At 50.9% G+C, this 23,894-nt stretch overlaps 1 protein-coding gene across 1 annotated transcript in view; it reads left to right on the forward strand.

The window, feature by feature from the left end:
- LOC119873395 (translation initiation factor IF-2-like) overlaps window positions 1–23,894 on the forward strand; it is a 176,480-nt gene that overhangs the window by 49,780 nt on the left and 102,806 nt on the right. The window contains exon 2 of the mRNA XM_038549492.1: window positions 10,564–10,733. Within this exon, the coding sequence (XP_038405420.1) occupies window positions 10,564–10,733 (170 nt within the window). The remainder of the gene's footprint in view (window positions 1–10,563; window positions 10,734–23,894) is intronic.

The following is a 23,894-nucleotide window of genomic DNA, read 5'->3' on the forward strand; positions in this document are numbered from 1 at the left end:
ACCACTCAGCCAACTGGACTGCCCCACCTGTAGGTTTCTGAGGCCACCAGAAGGGTTGGAGGGGCTGCGCTGTTGGAGGGGCTGCGCTGGGGACTGGCCTTTGTGAGCAGCTGTAGTAATTAGAGTGAGCATTGTTTGAGCACCTATGGTGTACTGAGCCCTGGGCTCAGAAGCGTTATCTCACTGAGCACCCAGAGGACCCTGGGAGGTAGGTCAGATTGTCCCCAGTTTACAAGCAGAGACAGGCCCTCCAGGAGGGCCACCACGTGGAAGCAGCATCCCCCAGATGGAAGCAAGGCCGGGATAATAGTCCGGGGTGGCACAGTGCAAAGCCTGCATGCATCTGGAGTCTTTTCCCTTCCTTCAGAAACGTCAATGCCCATTGAATGAATGAAATATTACGTAAGTCAGAGAAGTCGAAACACTCTCTCCAAGTGTACAATCTAGACATTAGCTGTGCACCTTTAGGCAAGGTATTTAGCTTCTCTGTCTCTGTCTCTTCACTTGTACGATGGGCAGATTATAGTTAGCACACACACTTATGAGGATTAATGGGGTAATGATCACGAAGCACTTGGGACAGGGGTGCTGGGTGGGGTGCTGTTAGGGGGATGATGGCCACGGTTACCAGGAGGTGCGGTGGGTGACGAGCTGAGGATGGCATGCGGGAGGTGAGAGCAGACAGGAGCACCAGCTGATGGGTGGCTGGTGTGCACCAGGTCGGGCTTCCAAGAAGGGAGGATGACACAGGTGAGCCACAGGGGCAGGGACAACACGTGGGGGGTGACAGGACGGAGATGGGCCCTGCCAGAGAGATCCAGGCCGCGCATGACCTCTAAGAGAGTTGTTACACCAGAGATGGGATGAACCCAAGAGGGACGCTGCTTCCCTAGCTGTCTGGGAGAATGCCAGGCAAAGAGAGTGCATGATACTTTGCTGGGGCGGGAGGGCTGTGGGGTGGGGGTGGGGAGGCAGGGGTGGGGTGGGAGGGGGAAGAGGCTCCAGATCAGTGGCTCTGAGCTGAAGACACATCAAATAAATGGAAGCTATTGGGTTTGTGAGGGAGCGGCCTGGGAGTTGAGACCGCGGAGGGAAAGGTGAGGCGAGCTCTGCAGGATCTCAGATCCAGGACCCCTGGGCAGCGCAGTACTGTGTTTCCTTTCTGTGGGTGCAGGTGTGTTCTATAGGTGGGTATGGAGTTGAGGGGGACAAGGAGTGGGGGACACTTCCCAGGTTAGGTAGATGGACTGCAAGGGCTACTTAGAAGCAAGATGACATCGGGAAAGTGGGCAAAGGTAGTTGGTGGAGTGCCGGGCGTGAGAGGGGGGCCTGTGAGTTCAGGCAAGATGAAAGGTGATCACAGAGGGAGCTGGGCATGAGATGGATCCGTCTCAGGGAGACCTCTGTGTCTACACCCCAGAGCCAGCCTTCTGGCTTCCTTTGACTCAAGTCGTGGTCCTGGGGTCCTGGGATCGAGTCCCGCATCGGGCTCCCCATCTTCCCAGGGCCCATCCCTTTCTGCGGAGATGCTTATGGAGCCAACTCTGAACCCCAGCCCTGGAGCCGGACTCTGGGTCTGAATCAGACACGTGCTTGTACTGAGCCAAGCGCTGAGCGTGACCCACACCAGGATGGTCACTACATAAAATGAAAGCATTCCATTTCCCGGAAGGAACGTTAGCAAGACCACCGGGCACACAGAAGAGGAACGTACATGAGACCAAGACAACAGTTTCCTGGTTGTGTGGCGGGGGGATGAGTGGTGGTGATGGAGGTGGAGAAAGGGAGTCTGGAACCTTGCTCACACTTCCGACGGTTGTACGGGGCTGAGAAATGCGGCAGGCAGCCAAGTGTCCTGATTTCAGGAAATACGATGGTTCTTTTTGGTGTGCTTCTGGATGGTAAGAAGCCTCAGGTGCATTTGCATCCCCAGTTGTGCAGATGGGTGAACTAGTTTTCCACCATGTGGGCATCTGCAGTAGCTGCTGGCGTGTTGCTTGGGTGAAGGCTGGAGCTTTCCTTTTTTTGGGGGAGGGGTTGGTAAGGCTGGAGCTTTCATAGACAAAGATGGCCCCAGGCTAAGAGTACAGCTGTCACACCAGAGTTTGGGTTCAAAAATGGCCCACAAAGGGTAGAAACCATGGGCTGAAACCAACAAAGACGCAACTCCGCAATGTTAGGTCCTACACAATTGTATAAGGGAGAAGGAGTGATTCTTTGGAAGTCAGTCATATGATTAATATATCAAGCTGATATTTTTATCAAGCATCAAGAGAGTCAACAGTGTCCAGATAATGAAAAGTGTAGTCAAACAATTCTGGGCCACACAGAGCTCTAAGGGTAGTTGGTTATTTCGGGGTCCTATAAATTGGAGTGTGTATTAGGAGGAGGGTGGCCAGCTCAGGGAGGGGGGGGCGTGATAAATCATACTGCGAAAGAAAGAGTTGTCATATCGCGGTCATCTGATATATCTTATGTGTTGAATGAGTGAATCATCTAAATGAGACAATACGTATGGATTTTGCTACCTGAAAGGTTGCCATGTTGGGAAGAGAATGTGTATGCCACGTCCTCCTATGACGCAAGAAGAGAACCACCTTTGTTACAGTTCTTGAGTGACAGATTTCAGCACGAATTAGGGGAGAGTTTGGTGAGAATCTCTAGTTCCTTTTGTCATGTGCTTCCATCTACTGCCTTGCAAAACCCATCCAAACAGGAAATAAGCTGCTTGACTACGGTCTCGATTAACTTTCCTTCGTCCAGGTGACCTGTTGGTAGAGCCAGCTTGGATAACAGGAGTGTGGGGCTCAGGGGAGGGGAGGTAGGAGCTTGGGAGAATGCATTAACTGTTGATTGGAACCTTTTCTAACAAACGGCTTGGCTCTCGTTGGGCGTGAAATAAACCTGTGGGGCTTACAAAAAAAATCTGTGTATGTGGAAAAAAAAAAGAAATAAAAAATCTCTGTGCGTAGACCTTTTATTAAAGAATACCGCGTATAAAATAAACAAATATGAAATGTAGAGCTTAATGAGTTTTTACATACGCATGCCTCCGCGTAACGACCATCCAAATCAAGATACAGACTATTTCCAGCAATCTGGAAGGTGCTGTCTTGCCAATCCCTCCCCACTTCCCACAGATAAACATTTCGTGGTTAATTGTAGTGTTCTGTTGTGGAAAGGAAGGCTCTCACGCTCACAGCTAGATGGTCAGCAGATGAGCCCGGCCAACAAAGAGAGAAGCATTGGCTTCTTGTGGAGATGTGTCTAAAAGGAAATTAAAATGGAGCTACATTTTGAGGTCGCATGAATCTTGGTGGATCCCAGGACCTTTCTTTGGCTGAGATATTTAGACACTGTTTTAAGAAAACTGTTTTGCTCGTGTGTAGACTTTTATCTGGCTGGGTTTCTATCCGGATGGTTTTCCTTTCTACTTATCTGACAAACTATAAATTTTATTTCCTTTAAGGGCAAAACCAACCCTTGCGTGCGTTCATGGCCCAGGTTTTAAGAGCCGGCCGCCCTTCCGATCCTGTATCTCTGGTTAAACACATTTTTCTTTTGCTTGGATCCACTTGGCAGACCATGGGGGCCGACGATCTGTAGTCCTCTGTGGAGAACTCCTGCCCACCCTGTGGGACAAGAGGAAGCCCCATTCCAGCTCATTCCACTCTGGTTGCCACGTCTCTCCGGCTGGAAGCCTTCCTCCTGGACACCGGAGTGCTTTACCTGACCTCTGTCGCTTGTCCTCGCTTGTTTTGTTCTCCTTTCTTGGTTTTTAATTGATTTTCCTCTGGCTCCTTTAAAGAGCGGCAGGTAGTTGGACTTGGGACCATTCATGTGCCACCATCGCTGTTGAGCTTCATGGGTCCGTTTGTGTCCAGCTCTGCAGCCTGCTTTCTGGTGAGCTGCAGGTGATCGGTTGACGAAATGAGAGAAGTGTCAGGATGCCGGGAGGGGGTTAGTGCCCCGCGTGTTATCTCCTTGTCTCGTGTTTGTGATGTTAGAGACGCGGGGGGTATAAGCACCAAGACTTGGAATTGGCGTCTTTTGAAGGACTTTCCTGCTTCTTGCCCTATCGGGAATAAGGTGGTTGAAAAATGTAGCTTTCTCTTTGAGCTTAGAGGATTCTTTCTTTCACTATTTATTTACCTAGAGTTGTGGTAACATACTTAATATAAAATGAACCATTTTAACCCTTTTTATGTGTACCATTTGGTGTCATTAAGGACGTTCACGTTGTTGTGCAAACATCACCACCATCCCCCCACAAAACTTTTACCATCTTGCAAAACTGAAACTCTGTCCCTGTTAAAGAGTAGCTCTCCATTCCCAGTGCCCCGTCAACCACCATTCCACTGTGTTTTCTCTATGATTTGACTATTCTAAGTGCCTCATTTAAATGGAATCAGACAATATTTGCCCTTTTGTGACTAACTTATTTCCCCGAGCGTAACGTCCTCAGGGTTTACCCACATTGCAGCATGTGTTAGAATTCCCTTCCTTTTCAGGGCTGAATAATGTTCCCTTATGGACATTTATGTATTTATTTATTTAAGATTTATTTATTTATTCATGAGAAACACAGAGAGGAGAGAGAGGCAGAGACACAGGCAGAGGGAGAAGCAGGCTCCATGCAGGGAGCCCGACCTGGGACTCGACCCCGGGTCTCCAGGATCACATCCTGGGCCGAAGGCGGCGCTAAACTGCTGAGCCACCCAGGCTGCCCGCGACAGACCATATTTAGAACCTAGTTTTTAATGCAAGGACATCACAGACCCAGTCTTCTTATTCTCACATGTCTGGAGCACCTACTGCATTCTTGACTACACGCCTGTTACCTTGTTGGGGGGCTTCCAGGTGTGGCTTCTGTGTTTCAGATGGAGAAGCAGAAGCATGTATGGGTGAAGCTGAGCTCTTTGGGGGGAAACAACCCCTCAAACTCCTCATTTCCCACGTTTGTTGCACAGAATGCTTTGAGGTATGGTCTAATACTTCTCTTCTTTTGGCAAGCCACCTTTCCTAGATTTATAGAAATATGACTAGGATTGTTTTCGTGGGCTTCAAAGCACAAACAATGATGTGTCTTAGGTGTAGGCTATTGGCAAGGCTGGTGGCATGTGGGGTCATTGTCCCCTAAATAAATATTGTCTGGAGACTTTTAATGTGATGTTTAAGATATATATCCATATATAGATATAGATAGATTTTTTTTTTTTAGAGAGAGACTAAAGCACTATTTTAAGGGAATTGAAAATACAAAAGAAAGAAAGTGAACAAGCCAAAAGCCAGGCCCAGTTCTTCTGTTAATTCATTTTAAGACTCTAGAGAGGCTCTTCATTGTACTCCCTAGTTTTCTCCTTGGTCACATGGGAAGAATATTCCTACCCTCCTCCCACGTCATAGAGGTCTTCATAGGGAAGGATGGTTCAAAGCCCGTAAACCCTTTTTTTCCCCCAAAGATTTTATTTACTTACTTGAGAGAGAGTGAGAGAGCAAGCAGGAGCCCGACATGTGGCTTGATCCCAGGACCCTGAGATCATGACTTGAGCCCAGGGCAGATGCTTAACGGACTGAGCCACCCAGTTGTCCCTGAGCCCAGAAACCTTTTAAACAGGATTTCCTGTCAGTTCAAATGGAACTCCCAGCCCATCTTCAGCCCCTTGATCTGTACAAGGAAATGCGTGCTCGGGTCACGTGCACTAATCCACCTCCTGGTCTTCCCTGAAAGGCTTACCTTCCAAATCCATTCCTCTCTTCATCAAATAATCATCAATGGGTTCCTTTTTCTAGGCAATGCATTAGCATCCCAGTGAGAGAGAGGTGAACAAAATTTCAGATTAAGTGTATGTTGATCAAACTTTTCTGGGGAAAAAAGAGGATTCTGTGAAATCATACCTCCAGATTATTTTCATGCTCAGAGGCCAATTTGCACTATGCAGCCTCCCCTTCTCTCCCTTTCCCTCCACCAAAAAGCAAGAAAGAAAGAAGCTGTTTTGACTCTTAGCACCTCTTTGTCCTCTCCCTTTTTGAGAAAAAATATATTTTGAAGATTTTGTTTATTTATTCATGAGAGACACAGGCAGAGGGAGAAGCAGGCTCCCTGCAGGGAGCCTGATGTGGGATTTGATCCCGGGACTTCAGGATCACACCCTGGGCTGAAGGCAGGCTCCAAACTGCTGAGCCCCCCGGGGATCCCTAAAAAAAAAAAAAATTATTGATTGATGCGTGAGAGACAGAGAGAGAGAGAGAGGTGGAGACATAGGCAGAGGGAGAAGCAGGGTCCCCGTGGGGACCCTGATGTGGGACTCGATCCCAGGACCTCGGCATCATGACCTGAGCTGAAAGCAGACACTCAACCACTGAGCCACCAGGTGTCCCTCTTTGTCTCTTTTGGATGAGTGTCCAGTGCAATCTTGATGCTCACAGATATTATCACTTCAAGACCTGGATGCAAACAATCTTTCTGTGCTTCTGTAGTTTTCTCTATCAAAGGAGAATATCAACAGGTTATAGATACTCAGGGCTTGGTGGTTGATCAACAGGTTATAGATACTTGGGTGGGGGCAGGGGGGACACCGGTGACATGGGGCAGATGGCTTTTGGTAGATCTTTGGTGCAGGGGTCCCTGCTCTCTGACAAAAAGAGACTATCTGAACCCAGACATTCCAAGTTCTTTTGGCAAATGGCACCTTCCCCTTGGGACTAAAGCGGTGACAGCCACAGCTAGTTCCCAGACCACCCGTCCCAGACTAGGTAAAGCTCACATGATCAATAGGTAGAGGGAGTCTTAAAGGTGCACTTTTCTGAATAGGGATACTGATTGCACCCTGAAAATAAGAGTTGGGGCAGAGATTCATGTGAAGGAACCCTTTTGTGGGACGATTTCTTGGCCCATAAGAGACAAACCGCATTGAGGTGCTGCTCAAAGTCATGCAACAAGGCAAAATGAGTGACGGATAACCTGGAAAGTGCTGGATGCACCTTGGGAAGACCTGCCTCTCCATCCTGGGGCCTCTGTTTCCCCATTGATGAAATGCAAGAGGTTGACCAGATGCCCCTATGGTTCTTTGGTGTCTGATCCCCGCACCATGGTTCTGGCAGTGTTTTCCAGCTCAACTCTTGGCCATACCACCTCCAGCCTGTAGCACGGTCTCTGGTACACGCCTTTGGGACCTGTTTGAAAGAGAGTGTTGAATACACAACCCTGAAGACTCTAACGAACCCTTCTAGGTAACACTTACTTCATTGCACTTTTAAAAATGAAAAAGAAAGAACACACTGCTTAGCAGACTCATGGTAATCAGGGCTGACAGATGTCACTCCGAATTTTATTATTTAAAGCCACAATGATTTTCCAAATAACCTGAAAATATATAATCCAACCTCAAAATAGTGTCCTGTAACACAGGCCAGGGAACCCTGTAGGAAATGAAGTCAGAATTTTGGCACCCATGATGTGGTGGTTCAGTGGCTTTGAACACTTTCACGTCCTCCCAGGAACAGAGCACATGGAGTCCTATCAAGTTGCTCGGCGTGGATGCCAAGCGCTCAGAGCGCGGAGAGTGTCTTAGGTGTCTCACTCTGGTACCTAAGCCAAGGTGACACCTCTTCTAGTGCCCATGAGGAGCTTTCTCCCCATTCTATGAGAATAGGGGTGAATATAGAACAACCTTAACATGTTTAAAAAAAAAATAAGCACCTTTTAGCCTGTTAGTTATTCTACTGTATTTGGCATCTGGGCAGGTGGGTGGTACCGGCAGTTGTAACAGGGAACTAAAATGTATGGAGTAGGGGCCCCTGGGTGGCTCAGTGGCTGAGTGTCTGCCTTTGGATCAGGGCGTGATCCTGGAGACCTGGGATCGAGTCCCACGTCGGGCTCCCTGCAGGGAGCCTGCTTCTCCCTCTGCCTCTGTCTCTGCCTCTCTCTCTACGTCTCTTACGAATCAATAAATAAAATCTTTAAAAAAAAATGTATCAAGTACCTACTGTGATCTCGGCAGTGTGCTTCATGTAACCCTTGTGTTGTTTATTGATTCCTCGTAGTTATTTAATGATGTATTAAACATTACTAATATTTGCATTAACTACATTAACACAGGATTGATGATAAAGTAATGCATTCGTTACATGGCTTTGTGGGAAACTACTGTCCCATTCGACAGATGAGGAAATCGAGGCCCAGGGAGGTTAGGGAACTTACCCCATGGATTACAGCGAGGAGATAAGGAGGCGCAGGGGCCTTTGAAGGCTGGGGGGGGGAGGGCGGGCGGTATTTGGGGTTTGGGAGCCGGCCTGAGTTTCAGTGCTGGCTGGGGCCCTGGGACAGTGGGTGGGACCAGGGAGCTGTCTTTCGAGGACCAGGAGACTGCAGAACTGGTCTGGTTTGAAGTGGGAGGGAGGACAGGCATCTGGGCCCCGTCGCCTGCGCCCCGCCCTTCCCACGGAGGCGTCAGAAGCCGGGCCCTCTGCCCCCGGTGGCAGCCCCTGCAGCACATCCCGCTGGATGCTATCTCTCCAGATTGATCTCCAGGAAGCATCTCCCGTGGCTTCCGAGCTGGGGCGGGGGGAGGCCCAGCATCTGACTGGCCGTTATTTGGTTTTCTCTGACTAGATCTTTGTTTCACTGAAGCCCTTGGTTGCTGAGGCTCCCGTGCCTCGGCTTAATCGCTGCCGCATGGAGCGCTAGCCTGGTTAAGTAAACACCGTTGGAATATTACCTGTCTGTTAACCTGTCAAAATTGCTTTACAGCCCCCTTTTATCTCCCCCCCCTGGAATTTCCCCTGGAGTGGCCTGCTTGCTCTCTGGCTCCTTTGCTCGCTGCCCCTCCACCCTGCAAAGCCTCCCCACCCCCCCGAAGTCATTAAATATTGTCGGAGTTCCGCCACTTACCGCTGCCCGGTTTGCCCGGTGCGGGTAGATTGCTGTTGACTCTGTGATGCAGACCGAGGACACCGGGCCCCCAGCCCCGAGCAGGGAGCCAGGATGCCCGCCGGGTGGGCCCCAGCCTGGGGGAGACTGCCTGGTCCCCCACGTTGCCTCCCAGCCGAGCCAGCCCTCTGCTTGGCGGCCTGACACCCCTCCTCCTCCGCTCTCCGTCCGCCCCAGCCTCTCCTTGAGCCCCGAGTTTATACCTTTGAGGGGCTTCGGGGAACATCCAGGTCTGAGTCTCCTCCAGGCCAATCCCTGGCCCCCATGGTTTGGTCTCCCGCTGTGGTGAATAAATTCAAGGATCCTTTGGAGTCACTTGTTGTTGATGATGATGTTACGGGAAAATACGTAGAACGTGAAATGTATCGTTGTAGTCATTTTGAAGCGCACAGCTCAGTGGCATCAGGTGCATTTGCTCACAGAGTTGTGCAACCCTCACCACCATCTAGTTCCAGAACTTGTGGAACCCACCCCACCCCTTTCCCCAGAAGGAAACCCCGTACCCGTTAGGTAGTCATTCTCCACGCCTCCCTCCCACCAGGAGCCCCTGGCTACTGCTCATCTCCTTTCCCGTTGCTGTTGCAGGTTTCGTGGAAAGAGGGTCACACAATCCGTGGCCTTTTGTGGTTGGCTCTTTCCCCTAGCCTGAGGTTCTCGAGGTCCTGGAGATTGACTTTTGTCTTCTGCTCAGGGTGGGAGGACTGCCTCAAGGGACAGTGGGACAGTTGCTGGGAAACCTCTGGGTCCTGTTCGTGGCCGCCTCGAGCCTCTGATCTCTCCATTCCGGGGCCTTCCCACCAGAGCTGTTCGCTGTCTACTTGGGGGGGCCGTTGGGACTTTTAGTGAGGCCACGGGGCCTTCCCTCCCTGTGTGGCTGGGCCGAGGCGAGTCCGGAGCTCACCCAGGGCATGGAGAAGACCGTGCAAACGGGGACCTCTCTCGAGCAGCCTCCATCCTCGCGATCCCAGCCAAGTGCTACTCTCTTTTCATCCTTTGGATCAGGAATCTGATGGGTCCTGGGACCAGTTCCCTCTCGGGGCAGTGAGCGCAGGACGTTGCACGGAAGAGCCCCAGCTTTTTCATCAGTCAGGGGAACGACGTTAGGGGTGTGGGCTTCAGCGTCAGCCGGGCATGTGCGTCTTCCCTATGTCATCTCTTAGCCGCATGAGCTCAGTTTTTCCACCTGTAAAATAGGGATGACAATGCCTTTCCTTTGGGGCTATGATGATTACATGGTGATTGCATGCGGCACTGGCCATAAATCACTTTACACCGAGTGTAGTGCTTGACATTTAGGACATGTACAGTAATTGGTTATTGTTAATAAAATCCAGGATAAATTAATCAGTACCCCACCCCACATCAACCTCTGCCATTCTAGACTTCTGGCGGCTTCTAGAAAGTGCACAGGGCTTTGGGGCAGCACTTAATTGGGTGCGTTTGTCGGTTTTCAGGATTCTGAAAAGCTCTAAACCCGGGTCATGGCTTGGCCTGTGACAAGGAGAAAACCTTGCTCCTATTCAAGTCAGCAACAAAACAAAATGTCCCCATTTTTTTTTTCTCTCGCTTCACCGTTTTTGGAATTCCTCCATTCTAAGGCCATTCCCGACTCATTCGTGTTTCCATTCCAGTAGGCTGACCCCTGGGACGTTGGTGACATGGCGCTCATTAATCACACGTGACACGGAGGGCCTGCGGAAAGTGTGGGAGAGTCGAGATGCTGCCCGAGCGCCCGGTCCCTCACATGGCAGCCTGACACGGGGCCAGTGGAATCCTGTGAAGTTTCTTGAACACCTACTAGGTGACTGTGCGAGGCAGGCTGCGGGGATGTCGGCGGGCGCATTGGTGGTTCTGTTTCTTGGCTGTTGTGAAACCTCTTGGTTTGGTCCCACGTCTGTGAATCATTTGCCCTCAGCCTGTGTGTGTGTCTTGTGATAGGAGCAGAGGGCGTGGATGCTCCTTGCACGGCACCTGATTCTTGGCTGGCGCTCCGTGGGCCTTTCAGGAGACCTGAGCAGAAATAGGTCAGGGTTCTAGCTGCAGGCTCCTCAGAAGGCCTTCTTGGGAGCTTTTGATTTTTCATTCACATTTCAATCAAGCAAAGAGGTGCTTGATTTCCTTCTTATTTTCTCCCTAATTGTATGTGTATGTGTGTTCATTTTTTTCTCTGGGAAGGATGAACCTGTAGACCTTTTGTTTTCTTTTTTTTTATTTTATTATTTAGTTAGTTATTATTTATTTATTTATTCTGTAGACCTTTTCTAAACTCAGGTTTATATCAATAAACTCAGATTTATTGAGATCTAATTGACGTCACCTCTCTTTGCTGTTCAGTGGATTTTCTATTTTTTTTTAATCTTTTACTTTATTTATTCATGAGAGACACAAAGAGAGCCAGAAACATAGGCAGAAGGAGAAGCAGGTACCATGCAAGGAGCCCAATGCGGGACTCGATCCCAGGACCCTGGGATCACACCTTGAGCCAAAGGCAGACGCTCAACTACTGAGCCACCCAGGTGCCCCTGGATTTTCATTTTTTAAAAATTTTTATTTATTTATGATAGTCACACAGAGAGAGAGAGAGAGAGAGAGAAGCAGAGACACAGGCAGAGGGAGAAGCAGGCTCCATGCACCGGGAGCCCGACCTGGGATTCGATCCCGGGTCTCCAGGATCGCGCCCTGGGCCAAAGGCAGGCGCTAAACCGCTGTGCCACCCAGGGATCCCTGGATTTTCATTTTTAATGCAAATCGCCTTTCCTAAAATATCCCTGAGATCTGGTTGGGAGCACCGTGACTCGTGTACGCATGCAGATTTGCACAACTGGGAGGGTAGTGCTTGATGCCCAGCCCGTGGGATGAAATTATTTCAGATCTAATTAGAGAGTGGTCCTGGGGAGACCGATAAAGACCGGCGAAGGGAATTTCTGTCTTGGGGGAGAAATGAGCTACAATTGCTGGGCGTTTGCCCTGGCATCTTAAGGAAGATAGTAAGCGGAGAGCTGAGCTGGAGGACGTAACGTGTATGTCAGCAGGTTGGGTCCAGGTAGACTTGCCACGGCTTCCTGAGGCTGACCCTGGCTGTGAGTGCTTACCTGGAGGCCCCGAAACTACTCACATCAGGGATCCATGAAATGGGAAGGACAGGCCTGGGGCTCAGGCCATCACAACATCTTGCCTTCGAGAGACTGGACCTCATTTTCTTCATTAGCTCTAAAAGGAGCTTCCTGGGCCGTTGGGTTCTGGGCAGAGGCTGTGTCTTCTTCTCCCCGTGTCTGAGCCCTCTAGGCGCTGTGCTGTGGGGGTGTGAGCCCCAGTGACCCCCAGTGCCTTCCAGTTCACCGGCTCGGTGATAACGTTCCAGTGGATTTCGTGTTGTGTTGCTTGGAAACGGGTGGAAAGAGGCCAGTCGCCATCTGAGCGGGGCTCCTGAACTTTCTGGGGCCACCTTTGTGCTAGGCTCCCTACCCTCGCTTTGCTGGTTCCTTCCCCGGCCCTGCCTCTTGAGGAGAAAACAAGCAGAACTCCATCCACGCTCAGATGAGCTGCCTTAAACAAGAGGGGCCCAGAAGCGGAGACCCCCGTCTGCCTTTCCCAGCGGCTGCCTGCCTTCCCTTCTGGGGCCGAGGCAGGCGATTGTCTTGCCTTCAAGCCATCAAGAGACCACAGCCAGCCTTTGAATGTCCACTTGGGGAGCGTGGCTGGGGCTGCAATATGCCTGTCAAACTGAAGGGAGGGTGCTTTAGAAGGCTCCAGAGAATGGCTTTGTCTCCTCGCAGCAGCTCGTGGGCTTGCAGCCATATCCTGGCTGAGCGATAGTGGCTCCAGCTTCTCCGGGGCCAGGGCTGAGTCACCATGAATCCCCCACAGCGTTGGCAGTGGCTGCTTAAAGAGACCCCGCCTAGAGTAGCAGCAGCACTCTGGGGTTTCTCTGGAATCAAGCAGGATGAGGGAAGGGAGAGGGTCCGAGTGTATCAGAATCTTCCAGCATAAATGAATGATCCCGGAGCCCCCGCAGTCAGCCTTTCTGCCATGTGGTGGACCCCAGCTCCTGCCTAGGCTGGGCACAGGTGGAGTCAGGCCCTCTGAGCATGGGTGGCCCAGTTCACCTCTGTCTTGAGACAGGCGTGGGGGGCTTAGCTGTGATCTTCGCACCAGCTCTTTGCTGTAGCCCAGAGGCTCGGGTGGCCAATCCAGGGGTGCCGTGCCTTTCCCTTCTGTCTCCCTCACTGCCCACCTCTGGGTAGGCCCAGTGAGGAGGGCTGATGAGAGGGACCCCAGAGTTAGATCACTCCTCTTGTCTTCTGGAAGGGTCGAGAGGCAGGGACAGACTGAGAGTCAGCCTTGGGATTAGGACCCCTGCCCCCAACTTCACTTTCTTCCTTGTTCCCCTCCGCCTGGATGCGGGGAGCACTGAACACTGCTGCCACTTGATGGCTTCTGGCTGCCCCTGTATTTCCTCTCCTGAAGGGGCCTGTGTTCCACATTGCCATCTGATCTTTCTGCGCTGGCATATGGGAAGTGGCGCATCTTCCTCGAGGCCAGGCAGGGCGAGGGTGGTGGGGAGCAGTGGAACCTGAGAGTAGGTGAAGGGAGACAGGGGTGGGTGTTCTGGAAGCCCGTGTCCATATATATAACTCCACACATTCCTGTGATTGATCTGGCTTGGAAAGTCAACCGTACACTGGATGGAACAACCAGACCAAGTTCTGAGGTCCTGAAGACGTTCTAGAGTCCCTACAGACGTTTGCTTTAAAGGCAAGGGCATACAGACTTGGAGGGATTATAGGTGATATGAAAGCAACTTTAAAGCATCTTTAAAGGAGGAAGGGCCCTGCTGACCTTGGATTACACCCCCCCCCCCCCCCCCCAGCCGGCTTCTCTGACCTGGTGACTTGGGGCAGGAGGGGACCTCTGAGGTCCTCCACCCCCTTCCTTCCAGCCGGCACTCCCTGGCCAACTCTGTGGGCTTCAGCATGCCACCTACTGAGGCTGGAATCAAAACCCTGAGAGAAGGAGTCATGTGGTTTTGTTTATCCTGTGACACAGCCCCCGGGGTGGCATTCTGAATCCAGGCTGCCCGAGCTGGAGTCCTGGCTAAAGCCTCTGTAATCCAGTCTCTAGAGGGACTTAGAGTGAGTTCTCTGCTCTCCCCCATTCCCTCCCGCTCCCGCCCTCCGCAACCCCCGCTCCCCCCAATGCCACACCAGAGCTGACTTTGAGTCACCTCTGTAGGAGGTTTGTCTTTTATGCTGGAGTTGTATGTAGCACAGTAACACCCTGGTTATTCCTAAATGTCAGGCCTAATTTGCTGCAAGTTTTATTTGATTCCAGCAGCATGTTTTATTTACAGTACGAAGGTCTGTCCATGGATCCTCCCTCTTTACAGTTTGTGCTTGCAGAGCATGCATAACTCTTTACAATTAAAAGAAAACAAACACACACAACACTGAGGGGTATTGCTTACAGCTCAGGGCCCTGGTTAATGTGCGGTCACTTCACAAACTCCAGCTCCGTGATAAGGCACACGTACGTACACCCAGGCAGTTAGAAATCCAAGGTCTGATCTTGTCGTGGCTTGGGTTTTAATGTAAGGTTGATAGGTTGAGTCACCTAATGTCAGAGATTTCCAAATTGGCCGGACAAGTCTCCCTTAGCAGTAACGTGCTGGCTTCATTTGCCCTGGAAGACACACTCTGGATAATGGGGCCTTGGCTTTGAAGGCTTAGGTCTCTGTGCGCTTCCCTGCTCCTATTGAATTACTATAGTATTTTATCAGCTAACAAGGGAAAGTGTCCTCTTCATCTTAAAGCCGGTTTTTTTTTTTTTTTTTTTCTCCTTCCTTGCAACCAGATCCCACCTCACCTCCCTAACAGCCAGGGGACCCTGTACAGAAAGGGTGGGTGGGAGGGGGTGGTTTCTTCTGGGCAGCTCCTACATCCCTTTAACCAATTAGATTTTTTTCTTCCCTGGGAAGATCCTTCTGTAGTTTCTGGGCAGAATTCAAAAGCGAAATGGGTTTTAGCAGCCACACAACCAGACCACAGAGGCCCCAGGGAGCTGACAAGCGGGAGACCTTGGGCATTGTTCTCGGGGAAATGAACTGGCATCCTTTGCCGCAAAGACTTGATCCCTCCTGACCTGAAGGTGTGGCCTTGAGCAGAGCGACAAGATTGCAAACATTGGGGGGAAGAAAGTATCTCATGTTGCAGCCCCTTTTCCTCCCAGAATATTCTGAACTTCCTGTCGTTTAGAATCAGTTGCGTTGAGGCGAAGAAGCTCTGAGTTGAAAGCAGCGTTTCCCCCTTTAAGAGGTTGTGTTGTGTATTAATTCAAGCTGAGCTTGGCATGGAAGAGCATTCCCTCTGACCAGTAGCTTGTTTTTTCTTTTTCTTTCTTTCTTTTTTTTTTTTCTTTTTTTGCAGGCCAGGATGGCACTTAAGAATTCCCCAGCATGGGGTCTGGCTCCGTTTCTCTAAACCTTCCCTGCCACCCTCTTTTCCAGGCTTCTCAAATATATAACATTTTACAGTGCAAAGCATGAGGACAAAGTGTTTTTGCATCAAAGAACAGGAGTCTCAAAATAAAATATGGGCTTCTTTTGGAAAGGGAGACGATGGCTCCAGTTAGCATGCTGGGCAGGTTCCTGGTCCGGCTCACTGAGAGCCCAGCCAGCGCTAGATATGCAGGCCATTTTGCAATCTCCACCCCTCCCCCTATTTCTTGCACCATTAAAAAAATAAAAATAAAAATAAAATACAAGGCATACAGCTTTGCTGACTACCAAATCCTTTTGTCCTTCCTGTTGCATGCATTACTACCCAGGCCTGCTCAGGCTTTGCTTCAGGAGCTCCTGTAGACACTACAGAGAGATGAGAAGGAAATTAAACCCAGTGGGGGTTGCTCCTGCACCCCAAAAGCAATTCCATGATTGAAATGCCAAAGATCCCAAGATCCCTCTCTCTGTCAGACCCGGAGAGGGGAGAGTGGGAGTAGCTTGAGCCAAAGGGAATGAAGGTTTAATTTCTGAGTGGCTCTTTGAAATGATGAGTCTGGTTTTCGGTGTGAGGGGGGAATGCCTATCCCGAGGGTCCATTAACTCTTTCCAGTCCCATGGTTTTCTCTGTAAGGTGTAGAAGAATCTTTTATTGTCCAAATGAATTTAAAGTGACAAGGTGATAAGGCATATGGGCTCAGGCTTTCTGCAGGAGAGTGTGGCGACATGGATGAAACACCTTGAAGGACACACTCCTTGACACCCTCTCTGTGCACCTCTAGAAATTTATTCTGAGGCCATCATCAGACATGCCCAGCATGGGTTTGCGCTTTCGCATTTATGGAACAGCAGGAAACCAAAAGCAAATGGGAGTAGCCTTTGAGGGGAGGGGGGATCGGCCCTCCGTTGAGTGGAATATGTGCTAGGAAGCTACTGAAAATAATGCTATAGATTTCTCTTTGTTGACTTCGAAATACGTCATGATGCGTGCTGTTCAGTGAAAAAAATCTGTTTGCAAACTCTGAGCTCTATAGCATGGTACACCAGACTAGGTCCTGAAACAGAACAAAGACAGTTGAAAAACTGGGATAACCGACATGAAAGCCATAGTTCACAGTATTATGTCCATGTGAATTTCTTAGTTTTTTTTTTTAATTTCTTAGTTTTGACATAAGTGCCGTAGTTACATAAAATACCCATGACGTTTGCTCTTCCCTGCGTGAAGGGCCTACAGGTACTCTGTACTATCTTTGCAACTTGTCTGTGAATCTAGTATTACTCCAAATGAAAGGTTGTTTTTGTTTGTTTTTTAAAGCGTAAGAGCACACTTAAAATTTTTGGAAGGATTTTTAACACAAGATGAACAGATTACCTCTGAGTGCTGTGATTATAGGTGATTTTAATTTTCTACTTTGTGATGAGAATTATTTTATGTCAAAAAAAATCAGGGAAGCCTATTCCCTTTGGGGAAAGAAAGTAGAACACAATATAATTTTGTTGTTATTGTTTTGGCATTATTGCCTCTCTCTCTCTCTCTCTCTCTCCATTAGACTTTGGGGTAAGGGTTTTAGTTCACTCTTTTTTTTTAAGATTTATTTATTATTTTAGAGAGAGAAAGAGGGAGAGAGAGAGAGAGAGAGAGAGCGCACGCACATGCACTCATGTGGGGCCAGGGAGGGACAGAGGGAGAGGGAGTGAATCTCAAGCAGACTCCCCGCCCGATGCTGGACTCCATCTCATGACTTTGAGATCACGACCTGAGCCAAAACCGAGACTCAGACGCCCAACCAACTAAGGCCACCCAGGTGCCCCTAGTTCACTCTTCTGGGCACAGCCAGGCAGGCAAGATATGTCATGACCCGGAGCACAGCCTTTGCTCTTTTTTGAAAAAATGTTTTCTTAAATCTAGAAAATGGGGTTAATAACTCTGTTCTCTTAAGGCCATGGGCAAAAGCTAACCAAGTCCATACAGTGTTACTAACAGTGGAGGCCACAGTCCCCTAGGGGACCCTGCCCCTGACGGCTGATGGTGTTGGCTGTTTTTTACTCTAATCTATCCCTTCTGAAAGATTATATGCTAATCGTTACCACTTCTGTGATAGACGAGTGTGCGTTATATTTATTTGTTAATTCGCTTAGTAAGAATTTATGGGCTGTTACTCAAACATTAAGTATTTGAGGACCATGATTATGCTTCCCATCCCACTGTCCCGTGCTCTGTGCCCAAATAATCTTTGTGGGTTGTGTTTGTATATGTTGTGTCTAAATTAGGCCAGTTGAGAAAAATCCTTCAGAGGTGTGATTTTGTTTTCCTGAGCCCCGACTCTCTCATAAAGGTTCATTGACTTCCCATGTCCTCACCCTACCTTACCTCTAAGCACTAGTGGAGTGTCTGCGTGTCTCCGGGGAGATGGCCATTGCCATCATTCCTAGCGGAGACCGATTCCTATAAACTCACATGTCCAGGAAGGGTGGCCCCAGGATCGTCAGCTCAGAGCCAGAGCTGGCGATTCCCTGCGGAGACTAGAACGCTCTGCACATGGCCCCAGAAGCCAGGCCACCACCGGCGTCCACCACGCCGGGTCACTGCTTACCTCTCGAGCCGGGTCCCCAGAGCCCGTCGGAGCTGCGGTCTCCTCCGCAATAGCATCCTGGCCACTCAGGCTTCCTGGGTCTAATGTTCCATGATTCTAGAACATTTGGCAAGAGAGCAGCACCATCCTCCCTCGGCCCCCACAACACAAAACAAAAAACATCCCAAACCAACATCAGAGGCTTGAGCGCTTTGAACATACCATTTCAAAAATGTTTATTTAATACTGGATAAAAATATACCGCCTTACCTTTGAAAAAAATAACTAAATAACCAGGAGGGCTTCAAAGCATTTCCTTTCCCCTCTGCTTTCCAGGAGGAGAAATATTTTTCACAGTCGTTTGCATATTAAAGGGGGGGAGGCCCCCAGAAGCCCTTGGTGTACCGGACTGCGATCAGCCAATCAATCAAGTATTTCTCCTGAACGGTGGTTTTGTGCACGGGTGGAAACAGAGACCCCGCTCCCTTTCTATTTTGTTCTTGAAGCCCCTATGTGTGCTGAGAAACTTAATCCACTTGTTTCTGATTCATTTTACACGTAACTCACCCTAACGCTATTTAGGGTGAGGAATTCCAAGTCCAAGAGGTGCTTCATCCCGAGGAACAGGAAATTGCACCTTGCACGGGGTGACTGCAGACCCAGGCCGCCGTGACTGGTCCTGACCCGGACTGTGTAGAGTGAAGCTCTGCCTTGGGAGGCCCTGGGTCCAGCCCTGAGCCCTCAGAAGCTTTCTGCTCCCCTCCTCTCTCTCCGGAGCCTCCTGAATCTGTAAGGGTCTGTGCCCGCAGCTCTGAAAACCCACCAGGTCCGCTTGCTGGTCACATGGAGCAGTTTCGGGGTGGCCTTCCAGTTTTACCCCCCCACACGCCCCCTATTTTATTGTGGAAATTTATAGACGTACATAAAAATCGAAAGCATTTTGCAGCGAGCGCCCACACACCCGCCACCCCGATTCCGTGATTGACCTCTGCCGGACTCAGTTTATCACACAGCCAGCCTGATGTCCACGCGTTTCTCTGTCCCCTTTGCTTTGATCCATTCAGAGTAAGCTGCAGACGTCAGTTCCCTCCCAGAGCACAGCTTGCGTATCTTGAACTAGAAGCCAGTAATTGGTTGCGGGCCTTCTGCTTCCTCGAAGGCACCATCGGCGTGTACGGTGCTGCACACACCTCGAGGGTCCCCAGGGTGTGGATGCTCCCGGCGCCCAGCGCGTTCCCACGTGGCCTTTGCCAAAGTCCGTCCCCACCCCCATAGATAGAGCCATAATAGTGGCACTAATCAGTTCTTCTGATTTTATTTTTCTGTCTGGATTAGTTTTGCCAGAGTCAGGCCCTATATAGGTATTCCATCGTGTGACGACTCTTGGACTCCGCATGACGTCTCTGAGATTCGTCCCATTGTTGCGCACCTAGGCTTGGTGGCTCTGCTGCTGCACATGGCTCTGCTGACTGACTAACCCATGGTTTATCCACTGTCCTATCCATGGGCACCTGCCTCGATTCCAGTTTCCGGCTGCACTGAATTAAGTTGCTGTGGACTTTCTTGAACACGGCTTCTCGTGGACACACGTCTTCCTCTTGGGGAAGTCACTAGGAGTAGAATTGAGGGGTCATAGCATAGCTACCAGTTTGGTTCTGTAAGAAACCATCAGCCCTCTTCCCTACGCACCCGCACGCTTTTGCACTCCCAGCGACTGCCTACAAATGTTCCAGTGGCTTCTCCCCTCTTTTGCATGCAGAGCGGTCACTCTTGAGCGGGTTAGCCATATTGGTGGGTGGGAGGGTGGACCTTGTGTCCTCACTGTGTGTTAGGGGTGTCACCTCTGCTTGGACACAGAGCAGGTTGTCATGGTGGGAAGAGGGAGCTTTCCGCGAAGAAGCACGACGAGCCAGCTTACCTCTGGTTTGACCTCTGGGGACCTCAGGAGCCTTCCTTTCTCTTAGCAAATTAGAGCTTTCTGATTATATCCTGTCTCTCTCGTAGATCCGTTCTCTCCCCTACCCTCACGGTAGGGCATGTGTCCCTACCAGATTCCCAGTGCTGGGAAGCCCAGTAGGCCCCCCTTGGGGATTTGTGCAGGCACAGCTTGTTCCTGAGGCTCTAGCAGCACCCTTGTCACCGGACCGAGCCCAAGACCTGAGCATTCTCAGCTCAGCTGGATCCCCATGTACAGCCAAGGGAGAGACACATAGTAGATGCTCAATAAATATCTGAATAAAGGGATAGAGTAGCTTTTCCCTCTTACAAGTTTTTCTTTTTTTTTAAGATTTTATTTATTCATGAGAGAGACAGAGAGAGAAGCACAGACATAAGCTCCTGTGGGGAGCCTGATGTGGGACTCGATCCCAGGACCCTGGGATCACGACCTGAGGCAAAGGTAGATGCTCAACCACTGAGCCACCCAGGTGCCACCCCCGCCTTGCAAGTTTTTATCCATGTATTCAGCAAACACGGTCTCAGGATCTCCTGTTCCCGGTGCTAACCTAGAGGCCGAGGGTGGTGTGGAGGCATGTAAGGCCTGCTGCCTATTCCTCTGGAGCTCTGTCTGGGAGCGCCTTGACTTCCGGTGCTGTGAGAGGTCACGGGAAGGAAGCGCCTTCAGCCGCACACTGTCACCTGCCACCCCTGTGACCCTGCATGTGGGCTGAGCCTCAGAGCCTCCATGTGCTCCCCTGTGCAATGGGATAGTAGGGGTTTCCACCTCACAAGGCGGTTGTGGGGCCCAGAACCCCTGCCTAGAAGGCCCTCAGCATGTGCCCGGTGCAGAATGCCACGCCGGGAGGGCCTGCTCGTAGTCTCCTTATGTTCACAGGTGCACCTCGGAAGCGACAAGAGCCACCGCGCTCTGGTGGGTCACTGGGCTCTCCCCCTAGCAAAAGGCAGACACACCTTAAAAGCTGGGATCGCCCTGTCTGATTTTTCTGGGCTCTCCTCTGTGTTCGGCATAGAGTCTACGAGTGCAGACCAAACGAACACGCCAAATGAACACATGGTAAATGGAGATTCATGTGTAAGGGATTTTTTTTTCCCCTTTTTTCATTTTGAAAAGGCAGCCTGGATCCCACAATGGGAGTGGCGTTGGCTCTGCCCGCAGACCTGGGTCGTGTCAGACGGGCTCCTCAAACCAGGGCTTTTTCAATTGCGTTACAACAACGGATGCTTCATGAGGATTTGCTGATATTCTTGGACGTGGGACCTAGACTTCTCTTCCTGCCGAGCCGCAGGCTATTGGGCTCACCCGGCTGAGTCTCGTCTCTTCTGAGTAGCGACGATTGTAAATAATCGCAGTGAAATGCCTACAGGCGATTAGCCTGTGCACAGGCTACAGTCCCAGCCCTGATTCTAAGAACACGAGTGAGGAGGGACATGGTGAGTGGCTGTGACCCGGAGAGGTCACCCCGGAGGCCGCCCCTTCCCCCAGGACGGGACCGTCCCCGCTGGCTCCCCCAGATCTGGGTCGCCCTCTGCAGTGTTCTTCACCCACTTTGCCAAGCCGGTCCCGGCTCCCCTTCTGGGTCACATATCCACAGCGCGCTTCCAACAGCTGGGCCTGATGTCAGAGGCACAGAACTGTCTGGATTCCCGTTCCCGGCCTCCCTCCCCACCGCCCTTTTGATCCAAGATTGAGTAAGAGACGTTGGCAAGAACCAGGAGAGACAACTCAATTGTTTCAACTTGCAGAGAGGGGGAGATGGGTTCTCATCTGCAAGATGACTCATGCCCCCCCCTCCGGCCCCCCTCCCGCTCCTCCCGCCCCGCCCTGCCATTAGAAAGTTCAAAACCGAATACAAAACCAGCAACAAACCACAAGCAAGTTGCCCCCTTGTCTGTGCACACACTTGGGAGTTCAGAGAGCCCTTGGGGAGGGAGAGGCTGGCCTGGATGAGCTCCTCAAGGGCTTTGTATTGCCAGCTCCGTTCTGTGGGGTCCGTTCCCTGCTTTGGGGGTCTGCAGTTTGGAGGCAGGGCCACCCTGGTCAAAGCCAGGTTAATGGGACTGGCTCTCATGCAGCTCGCTCCCCCTGCTGACTTGCACACCCCCACCCTCCTGACCCCCCTCCCCTCCAGGTCCCTTCCCAGCGGAGCTCCGAGAACAGCTTTTTCTCTGTTTCCTGGACTCTGAATGCGGTAGCTGTAGTCCTTGGGCCTGCAGCGCGGGCATATCATGTAACTCCTCCAGGCTTCATTCCTATGCAGGACAGGTAGGCTGCAGGCTCTAACACGCCGCCAGCCAGGCTCCACTGAGGCCTCGGCACCAGTGGAAATTTAAAAAATAAAAAAAATAAAAATAAAAAAAAAGAGGGAGCAGGAGGGAGTGAGAGGGATTATTTTGTTTCAACGTGTTTGAAAGCGGGATCTGTGGCCAGTTGGGGTTTTTTTTTCCCCTCCCTCCCCACCCCCCCCTTATTTACACAGTCTGTTCGGAGGCACACTAGGGCCTGTTTGGATTGGGAGTTTGCTTCGGAGCCAGGCCAAGGATTTCAGCAGTGCGCGTTGGCACTGCCACCTCGGCGGCACCAGGAGGCCCAGTCGGTCACAAGACCTCACGGGGCCTCCTCGCTCTCTGCTTATCCTCCTTTTACCTCCTCTTCCTTCCCTGCAGCGGGACCCCAGCAGCCCTGGGGGCAGCGGGGGAGTGAGCTCCCTGACAAGTGGACCTCACCTGCAGAAGGAGGGCTCTCCGCGAGGCCTGGGCAGGGGTGTGATGTGTGTGGACAGACAGGGAGGAGGGCTGCTGGGGTGCAGACCCTGGGGCAGATGCCTCTCTAGAAAGTCTGGATCCCCCCCCCCCCCTTAACCCCAGGGGCTGTGGTGAAACTTGCAGGGGGTGGACCAGTTCCACGTGTGGGATTTGGGGAGACACACGGTGGCCGGGCCCTCTCGAAATCTGCCATCAGGAGTGTCCTCATGGGGCGGACGAGCTGGATGGAGTAAGGCTTGTCTGTGGAGGCAGCGCAGAGCAGAGCCAGCCAGCGTCCTGTTCCAGGTCTTGTTCGGGGCAAGTGTGATTCAGCCTCAGCATCAGCTGGGAGCTTGCTGGAAATGCAGACTCTCGGGCCCCACCCAGACCTGGTGAATGAGAACCTGCCTTTTATCAGGGTCTCCAGGTGCTTCCCCTGCATGCTACACTCTGAAAAGCACCGTTCTGGGCCCACGGTCCCCAAAGGGGGGGAGGCGGTGTCCCTGGCATCCTCATCCTACCTCGAGATGCTCTTGGACAAAGGGATTCTGTGGTCGATGCGTCTGGAGAGTGTCGCAACAGGCGCCTTCCACCCTTGGATATTAATGTGCTCACGGTTGCCGGGGAAGCTCTACAGGAAGAAATCTCTTTAGTTTGCTTTTAACTCAGGATTTACCACATTGGATTCAGATCATCTCCTACCATTCCTCTCGCGAGGAACACGTGTTGATATTCTTGAGCGCTAGTGGTGTGTGACTTCTCCTTGGAGGAGACATAGCTCCCAGTTGATCAAACATTTTTTTACCCTTGGTTTTTTTTTTTTTTTTTTTTTTCAAGGAGCTTACTTTTGCTGTAGATCAGAGGACTGGAGCATGGTGGTTACGATGTAGACTTGAGTTAAGGACTTGGGTTCTAATCCTGGCTCAGCCCCTTTGCTAAGAGAGTGGCTTTTGCCGTGTTACACAGCTGCTCCAAGCCTTCGTTTTACCTTCTGTAAAATGGGAAGAATGATAGTACTTCCTAGATAGACTTGTGGTGGGGTTTGGATCATTTGGTGTCAACTTAAATCAGAACAGTCCCTGGGGTGGGGGGACACCTGGGTGGCTCAGCGGCTGGGTGTCGGCCTTTGGCTCAGGTCATGATCCTCAGGGGATTGAGTCCCACATCAGGCTCCCCACAGGGAGCCTGCTTCTTC

This window comes from Canis lupus, chromosome 9, assembly GCF_011100685.1.
Source record: "Canis lupus familiaris isolate Mischka breed German Shepherd chromosome 9, alternate assembly UU_Cfam_GSD_1.0, whole genome shotgun sequence".
In the NCBI taxonomy this organism is placed as follows: domain Eukaryota; kingdom Metazoa; phylum Chordata; class Mammalia; order Carnivora; family Canidae; genus Canis; species Canis lupus.